The sequence below is a fragment of the Cannabis sativa genome, chromosome 4 (assembly GCF_029168945.1).
Source record: "Cannabis sativa cultivar Pink pepper isolate KNU-18-1 chromosome 4, ASM2916894v1, whole genome shotgun sequence".
Taxonomy (NCBI): domain Eukaryota; kingdom Viridiplantae; phylum Streptophyta; class Magnoliopsida; order Rosales; family Cannabaceae; genus Cannabis; species Cannabis sativa.
Genome location: NC_083604.1, coordinates 7,217,743 through 7,227,852, shown reverse-complemented (window position 1 = coordinate 7,227,852; position 10,110 = coordinate 7,217,743). Strand labels below are relative to the sequence as shown.

The 10,110-nt window shown below is 37.5% G+C and overlaps 1 protein-coding gene across 1 annotated transcript; it reads right to left on the bottom strand.

Annotated features, from left to right (window-relative positions):
- Nucleotides 1-4,992: 4,992 nt before the first annotated feature.
- On the bottom strand, nucleotides 4,993-5,610 carry LOC115713699 (uncharacterized). The gene has a single exon (XM_030642180.2). It carries the CDS (start codon nucleotides 5,608-5,610, stop codon nucleotides 4,993-4,995), a length of 618 nt encoding a protein of 205 aa, XP_030498040.2.
- Nucleotides 5,611-10,110: the final 4,500 nt, after the last annotated feature.

The following is a 10,110-nucleotide window of genomic DNA, read 5'->3' as shown; positions in this document are numbered from 1 at the left end:
TTCCATGGTTTCTCTATTAATAACGGATCCCTTACAAATCTCCCTTTTTCGATCGAACTTACCCTCTATTAGTCAGCCATTAATTAGCAGTGAAGCTTGATGATCACAACTTCAATATGATTTGGTAAAATCAGCTCCTGATTATCATCATTCCAAATGGGTTAGAAGATTTTATAGATGGTTCCTGATTGTGTACCTCCAAATACATAGATATGCTCAATCAACCCAGCTCAATCCTGATTATATAACCAGCTGGCAGAGTTATTAATGAATCTATGCTTGGACAAATAGTTGGGTGCTCTACTGCTTTTTTTTTTTTTTTTTTTTTTTGGAATAAAAGTAGAAACTTTATTACTTCAAATCATCCAAAACCAAAGATGAAATTACAAAAGGTAAAGACAAACTAGTAAAAATACGATCAGCCTCAGCAATAGAGGATCGCGCCAAACAATGCGCAACCTTATTAGCAGATCGCTTAACAAAACTCAAAGAGATATTACCAATCTCGGCGCATAACGCCTTACACTCTAAAATAATATAGCCATAAGGAGAGACCATACTTTTATTGCTTTGAATATCACTAATCACTCTCAAACAATCCGACTCCAGAATGACCCCCACCCAACCATTGGACTTTATCCAACTCAATGCTTCCTTAAACCTGAGGGCTTCCACCTCATGTGGCTGCAACAAACCAGCTTTTAGCACAGTCTTTGCTTGAAGAACCATGCCAGCCGCACATCTAGCCACTAAACCCATGCCAAACCGAACTTCAGGAGTGAAAATTGCGCCATCAACATTTACTTTGATGCAAGGGAAATTTGGTGGGCACCATTTCTCACACATCACACTTGACTGCACGGGAAGAGTCTCTTGTTCGAACTGTTGTGCCTTGCACCAGTCCGAAAAATTCACTTTAGCCACATGGATTACCTCTTCACTTGAAGGAGAAATAGAATTCCAAACAACCTCATTACGCATCTTCCACACTGCCCAAAGAGTCATGGCTGCTTCGAGACTCTCAGCCTCACTCCATTTGGACAAACCCTCCTCAAACCAGCTCTGAAATACCATTGCAGCAGGTGCTACGGCCTGAACTCGGGTCTGCCGCCAGCGGGAACGGGCGAAGCTACACCGCACCAGCACATGTAAAATAGTTTCAGGGGCAGCAGAACAAAAAGGACAGAACGTACCAACTTGAACATGTTTAGAAGCCAAGAGAAACCTAGTCGGAAGACAATTCGCACTTGCTCTCCAAAGAAAATTAAGCACCTTCGGAGGTACTTTAATAGTCCACAATTTCTTCCACAAGTCAGTAGCAACATTATTGTGAATATTGCCATTAATCTCTTGTTGCAGTCTATACGCACTCTTGACCGAAAACAAACCTTTACCATCTTTTAGCCAATACCAATCGGCCTCCCTAGCAGCTGCCGTAAGAGGGATACGCCAAACCAACTCTTTGTCCCGACCATTTAACACATCCGAAAGTACTTCATTATCCCATTCTAATTTGTCAATTTGCATTAGTGAACTCACCATTTCCCCTTGAAGACTCGGGCTAGAAGTCTCAATATAAGGATTAACATCATCCATAAGCCATGGCTCATTCAGAATACTAACCCGAGAACCATCACCAATCAATCGCCTTGCTCCAGAGCGAACCAAGTCCTGAGCTTCCAACACACTACGCCAAATGTAACTTGGGTTACTGCCTATAGTAGCAGTAAGAAACGTACCAGAGGGTAAATATCTAGCTTTAAAAACTTTTGTAGCTAGAGAATCCTCGCAAGACAACAACTGCCACCCTTGTTTCGCAAGTAATGAAACATTAAAATCCCGAACATCGCGAAAACCCATATCACCATTAACTTTGTGTGCCTTGAGCTTGTCCCAACTCAACCAATGAATGCCTTTCGAATTATTAGACTTCCACCAAAATCTACTTATGGCACTCTCAATTTGCTGACAAATACCCACAGGTAGAAGGAACAAATTCATTGTGTAAGCCGGCAATGCCTGAACCACTGCTTTAATAAGGACCTCCTTACCGGCTCTAGAAAGAAATTTATTATCCCATGTTTGTATTCTTTTCTGAACCTTGTCCACCACAAAGCTGAATGTCGCGGTCTTATTCCTTCCTATCGAGCTAGGAAGCCCCAGATACTTGTTATTTTCTTCAGCCTCTCTAATACTCAAGCGGTTACATATAGTCTCTTTCATATGATTAGTCGTATTAGTGCTGAAAAAAGCTGAAGACTTTCCAAAATTTACCCTCTGCCCCGAAGCATTAGCAAAAGTCGGAAGCATTTGCTGAACATTAGCAACCTCTCTTTCAGTAGCTTTACAATAAAGAAAGCAATCATCTGCGAAGAGCATGTGAGACACTATAGGGGCACCATTAGCCACTTTGCATCCATAAAGAAGCTTCCTTTCCTCATACCGTTTAATAAGAGCTGATAATCCTTCCGCACAAACAAGAAACAGATATGGAGAAATAGGGTCACCTTGACGAAGCCCCCTACTAGGAATGATCGGACCCAAAGTATATCCACTGCTCACAATATTATACTTAACCGAAGAGAGACAACCATAGACAAGCCGAACCCATTTATCACTGAACCCTAATCTAGACAACATAGCTGTTAAGAAATGTCAATCCACTCTATCGTAAGCTTTACTAAGATCAAGTTTCAAAGCCATACAACCATCCTTCCCACTCTGCTTTTGCTTAAGATAATGAAGAACCTCATAAGACACCATTATGTTATCTATGATCAATCTTCCAGGAATAAAAGCACTTTGGTTCAAAGAAATAATCCCAAAGAGTAAAATTTTCAATCTATTAGCCAACACTTTAGTGATTATTTTTGCAACAACATTACATAAAGAAATAGGCCGTAACTCACTCATTTCGTCAGGCTTCTTCTTTTTTGGAATCAAGACAATGTTGGTATCATTCAAACCTTCCTGCATCTCCTCAGTCAAGAAGAAATTCTGAACACAAGCAATCACATCCGCCCCAACAATGTGCCAATATTTTTGAAAAAATTTTGGGTTCATTCCATCAGGCCCCGAAGACTTATCCGGATGCATTTGAAACAAAGCATCCTTGACTTCTTGAGCTTCAATGGGTCGAATTAAAAAATCATTTTGCTCCTCATTAACCTTGGGTGTAACACAACTCAACACTTCATCCCAACTATCAGGCTCGACCGAAAATATATTAGAGAAATAATCAAGCATTAAGTCACCCAACCCCGACTCCCAATATTTGTACTCTCCCATGGCATCTTTCAAACAAACAATATTAGTATTTCGTCTACGAGCAGAAGCTTTTGAATGAAAAAACTTACTGTTTTGATCGCCATTTTTTAGCCATAATTGTTTCGATCGTTGACGCCAAAAGATCTCCTTCTGGTTAAGTGTTTCAAAGAGCTGAAGCTTAGTGTCCGCATACAGCTTTTTCCCCTCAGTATCTCGCCTACCTTTAAGCAATTTGAGATCATTATTACATTGCTTAATCTTTGCAGAAAAGTTCCCTGCCACCGTACTCCCCCAAGGTTTTAAATCCTGCCCACATTGAGAAATTTTCTGCTGCATTCGAGTACCACCCGACCGACTCCAACTCTCCCTAATGACAGCCTCACACTCCTCGAACCTTGTCCAAAAATTTTCAAAGCGAAAAAAATGATCCCCAGCCGGTTGAACATGTTGCAACATGTCTAAGAACAACGGATTATGATCCGAAGGAGACACCGCCAAATTAAAAAGCTTAGCTCCAGGATAACGAGTCAACCAAGCGAAGTTAACCATTGCCCGATCAAGCCTAGCCTCCATCCATGCAGAAGTGTCTCTACTTTTTTCCCAAGTAAACTTGTGACCAAGTAAGTCAATGTAACATAAACCACAATGACGAATCGTCTCTTGAAACCCCTCTAAAAGCCACCGAGGATAAGCTCTTCCCCCTCTTTTTTTCAGAATTATGAAGAATGTTATTAAAATCCCCCATAATACACCAAGCTTCTTGATATCTTGCATGAAGAGTACGCATCAACTCCCAAGAATTATGTCTAAGGCTTCGGTTCGGCTCCCCATAGAAACCAGTAAAACGGAATTTAGCTTGTCCTTCAAAGTGCACGAAACAGTCCACATGGTTGACTGAATAAGAATCAATAACCACTTCTTCCTCATTCTTCCATAACAAGGCTAAACCACTACTTCTACCTTGGGCCTCCACCACAAAACATCCTTCAAAACCCAACCTCCTACTCAACCCATCAACTTTCTCCTTATTACTTAAAGTTTCACATAAAAATAACACTTTGGGCCTTTTCTTTTCAACCAACTCTTTAAGGAACTGAATGATACGTGGCGGCCCCAGCCCACGACAGTTGCAGCTTAGGATTTTCATAATGTCTGGCGAGATCCTGAACCAAGGCCCGCCACAAAAGAGTTTTTTGGAAGTCCAATATCACCTTGGGCCTGTCCCACGTGACCCAGCACCTCCTCTTCACCAACTTTTCATTTTTTATTATCATAAAGAACCACCTCAGCATTCCCTTCACTCAATATATCCTTTTCCTTATTCTTTTCATGTATAGATATATTGACATTTCCTTTTTTACTTCTCAAAATAACCTCCTCCTGATCACTCTCCATCCTACCATTAAGCATATCATGATCCTCATCATTATTCAGCAAATATCCCTTACCATGATTTGTGGCCACGCCAACTGGACGATTTGTTTCCATATTTGGCTGACTTGGAGTTTGTCCAGGTACATTGTGATCGGAGCTTCCAACCGGCTTCCACCCTTTATTCCTCAACCACCGCGCTCTGAGGTTCTTGTACGATCTTTGTGGCTGAGGAATCATAAACTCACCATAAGGTTTCGCAATTTGATCCAAGGGTTGTTGAAACAATCTGCTACAGAACTTGTCCGAATGCCCCATAACACCACAGATGAAGCAAAAAGTAGGAACTCTTTCTTACTTGAAATGAACCCAAAACCAGCTACCATTCTCGTGCGTTAACTTTAGCCTTCTTCTCAACGGCTTCTTAATATCCAAGGTAACCCGAACCCGAAGGTAATCCCTCCAAACACCTATGAAATTGTTAGGATCATTCTCAACAAATTTCCCAAGAGTATTACCAACTCCTCTTACAGTAGCTTCTTTCATACAATCAGGTTTGACATCGTGAATTTGAACCCAAATATCAAGATGATTTAACTGAATTATATTCGGATCCCCTCCTACCGGCAAACGTTGAATGATTAGCTGCATCCGATCAAACGTCCATGGACTACCGTTAATGACTCTTTGGATATCCACTTCGTGATAGAATTGAAACAAAAATCGGTTCTCCTCAAGCTTTTTGACAAACATTCCCATTCCTGGTTGCCACAACGATGCTAAAATGTTTTGTATTTTATCAAAGTCGATCACCCGATGAGACAAAAATCTACCAACTAGGCACCATCTGTCATCAATCCCCTCTTCTTCTCCCTCATGGCTGACTGTCAACTCAGATAAATCTTCCTCTTCAATCTGAAAATTGAATACATCCTCACTGCCTCCTCCTCCTACCCCACTCGAACTGGCCATATTCAATCACTCGAGACTAAAACAATCTTTCACAGAAAAAAAACAAAAAAAAAAAAAAACAGAACAAAACTCTCACACCATGTCAATAGACAGGACAAAAAAATATACACTTCCCTCTTTAATTTTGGTGCTCTACTGCTTAGAGCATCTCCAATGCAAATGCTCCAAGTTGTCATAAAACCTTATATCACCCTAAAATATAATATTTTATCTTATCTATCATTTACATCATTTTTGGCGACCCTAAAATAATCCAATGCAAGTAATCCTAAAAATATACTCTAAAAAAATAATATTTATGTTTAGTTTTTAACTTTTATTATTTTTCAAAAAAAATAAAAATAAAAAAAAAGATAAATAATAAAATGTAGGGATAAACATAGTAAAATATATGAGAAGAGATATCTAAAGATCTTGTGAATCATTGACTCTCCCACACGAGCAGGGTGAAAGTAACAACACTCAATCGCCTCGCATTATACAATGTAGTGGTCATCTCGCATCACTAATACAAATAAATGGGTACAACGAGATAAAGTACTTCTAACACTTAGTTTTTTTTCCTAATAATTAAGATGAATAAGAAGGATAACCCATGTTTGGCGAGATGCCACCTTCCTAGTCAGCATAACCGTCTAAAAGATAAAAATAAGGAGCAATTAGACAGTTATTAAATATTATCCCTTGTGTAAATAAATGAAACGTGACAAAAGTCCACGTTTCATCAGCAGTTGTAAATGAATCAATCCCAATAAAAATAATTGTCAACCTATATTTCTATAAATAAGGGCAGAATCCATGAGAAAATGGACGACAAAAAATAGAGAGAAAATTCTGTTATTTGATATACTGAACTTTGTACTCTGTATTCCAAAAAATATTCCTAATAAAACGGACTCGTAGAGTATGTAGATTTTAAGTACAAAAACATGTAAAATATTTGGTGTTTATTACTATTATTAAATTCTATAGTGTATTTATTGCTAAAAAGGCTATTTATTTAGTTAATGAAAATTTGCATTCACAAGCTTTATGAAGAGACTAGTAGGCAGTCATAGTGGAGAACTTTTTGTTATTAGAGTCTTTCCAAATAAGTAGATCTTTAGAGGTGTGAAAAAGCTTTTAGAAATGATGAATTTTCTCCACCATGTAAGGTTTGAACCACAAAGATATCTCACCCCTTAACCAGTTTCCTTGAGAGTTAAGAAGACTATCAAAAGTAACAGATAAAGGAATAACCATAGTATTGAAAATCGCATGCAACAGGTCCCAATCATCTCAAATCAGCCAAGGGGAATGCCAACTATCAATATATCTACCAGAACCTATAATGTAACATCCTACTAGTTTAGGCGTGTTATCATAATTTTATATTATTTGTGTAATCCGTTGCTAATCAACATGTTTATTGAAAATTGTAATTTATTAAAACTTTTACTTAATTACTCTTTAATTGAAAATAGTTATCTCTTACATAACTGGGATCCCGTATTTAAAATATTATCTTAATACAAAATTTTGATACAAAAGTTGTCGCCGAGCGATCAATCAAAATATAGCAGGTTGTCCTAAAGATCGTACGCTCCAAGCCTAATCACCCCATGTACAATCCTCATCCGCTCGAGCTCACAGTTGTTCAACCTTAATTAGCTTTGCCCTTACCTACACATGCAAACAATAACTATGAGTTGACAAATTCAGTAAGAAAAACATAATTATAATCATAAATATAATCCAGATTATAATTAGGTGCTCATACACCCAACCGTAACCCTATCCCCACGCCCTCAGTGGTACTGAGTCTAGAACGTTCATACGACAATACTATTGACCATAATATCAGCCTATACTCAGTACTCTAGTCGTACCACGATGTTTTAGTGTCAAATAGTACTTGAGCCAAACATACCTTTATCGGTATCCAATACAACTCTACGTATATTGATACCGCTATCAATGTAATCTAACAGGATTTTTAAACATGCACACTAAACATGTGATCACATATGCATATCATTATACTAATCTTACCTCGTTTCTGAATTCAGGTGTGCCAATCAACCTAAGTTGAACTGCTGCTCGACGATTTACAGACCCCTAAGTCACAATATTCGTAAAACCGGTGAGTGACATGCTAAATAACTTTTTGGGGACTTAAAATCAAAACTAAAAGTTTTCCTATTGATGCATAACATGACAATACTCTAAATATCGTAAAAATAAGAAAATCTAGGGTGCCCTAAAATGCCCCAACCGGCATGCTGGTTCCCAACCAAAAAACTAGTTCTGTGGGATTTACCAGGGGATGAACAGGTAAACCGGTTCCTATAGGTCCAAACTGAACCAGTCAACTGGTTCAGTACAGGAACTACAAAAACTCTTCTAAGCAACCCAATTCGACCCCAAATCAAACCAAACCTTCTAGAGTACCTATTCACGTCTCAAGGAACATAAACCATACAAAAGAACTGAATAAAAACCCCATAATTAAAAATCACCATGAGTGAGAAAAGTTTGAGCTCTAAAGTCCAAACTTTGCTCAAACAAAGTAACAACACTCAAATTAGTTCTAAACCAGCTCAAATAACCTCAAAACAACCTCTGAAAGCATAATCAACCATCTTTTAAAACTACAGAACCCTAACTCCAAAAATCATGCCTAGAACCTAGCTTGAAAATTAAGAAATTTAAGAGAAGGGAGCATGGGAGTTTACCTTGGACTGAATCCTACAAATTCTTCTAGAACACCGAGAATTAAGTAATCAAGCTTGATTTTTTTGCTGGTTCCAAGAAGGTTCGAGAGAGAGAAGCTTGAAGAGTGAGAGTGTTTTGTATCTAAATTCTAATTTTGATTAAAATAAAATAAAATAACTTAATTGTTTTATTAATACAATATAACATAAAAAATCAGATTTCATAAACCTAATTTAATCTTTTAAGTCACTAAAAGACAAAAGTCCACCCAAGGCAAAAGACTATTTTTTCCCTTGCTTTACCAAGAAGCAACCTTGCCACCTAAGGGCATTTTGGTCAAATCTAAAATCACCAATATTCTCGATATTCTCAATGCCTATTTAAATTTTCCCGCTATTTCTAAAATACCATACCAAAAGAAAATGTGACTCTATCTACCATACGTCGCGTTCGACTGTTACCGAGCATAATATATGAATAACATAAAATTTCATATATAACATAAATAACACACCTAGAATTCAAATATATCTCCATAAATTCATAAATCATAATTAAAAATTTAATTCTAAATTAAACCCTAATTATCTACTAATTCTCATACTAAAATTAAGCGGTCTTTACATACAACATAGGCACTTTCCTAGCGATTGAAGTCACGAACAACAAAAATTTCTTTGAAATAAAAGAGATTTTCTAAGGAGGAGAAACATTTCAAGAACTCTTGTGATGCAAATATTTCCTATGGAACACTTTGCTCCAAAGAGATTGAGACTCGGACGCTACCACCCACCCAAGTTTGGATAGCAAGGGCAATTGAAATCTGCACATTTCCAAAAACCCAAACCACCACATGTCTTTGGCTTGCATAAGGAGTCATAGTAGGTCAAAGCGAGATACACGTTCATATTATCAGTATCAACCCACCAAAACTTTCTAGTGGCTTTATCAATAGAATCACATATGGTCTTGGCAAGAAAAAAAAGCCAACTTACTATAGACCGAAATAGATCGTACCAAACTACAAATCTATGTAGCCCTACAAGCTTGAGAGAGAAGTTTTGAACTCCACCATTGCAGGCAGTTGTTAACTTTGTCAACAAAGCTATTTTAGCTTTTCAAAAAGCTGCCCCAAATGGGACTTTAAACTAAAATAAATAGGACCTAATATTAAATTGAGTCATATGACATTTTATAAGGGTACTAGACATCATGAGTGTCCTTTTAATCTCAATTTAAAACCAAATTTTTACATTTTAAAATTAAAAATTAATGTTCTAATTTTTTAATATTTAAAAGAATTATTTAATTAATTTTTGTATTTTTACTTTCCTAAGAATTGAATTCTAAAAATACAAATAAATAGTACAGGTGCGTGTGTGGGTGTGGGTGGTCCAAATTGATAATTAATGACATGTTTAGTTTGTTGTGATTAATATTGTAATGAAATCATGATTATAATTCTAATATTTAGTTTGTCTTTAAACTCTTGTAATGTCATTCCATTGTAGCCGACACTCAAAGTGCATTCATCCCGGGGCAGCTCATCTCTGACAACATTCTAATTTCCTTTGAAGTGCTACACTACTTGAAAAGGAAAAGGAAAGACAAAGAAGGCATTATGGCTTTAAAGCTGGATATGAGCAAAGCGTATGATAGGATTGAATGGCCTTTTTTGGAAGCAATGTTAAGGAAGCTGGGTTTTGAAGATTGGTGGGTTCGCTTGTTGTTGAAATGTGTAACATCACCTAATTATATGGTGGTTCGTGGGAATAATGAGATGGGGCCGATCATTCCTACTCGGGG

Bases quoted from the DNA above. Each gene is read 5' to 3' on its own strand.
- LOC115713699 (XM_030642180.2), bottom strand. From the start codon at position 5,610: ATGGCCAGTTCGAGTGGGGTAGGAGGAGGAGGCAGTGAGGATGTATTC.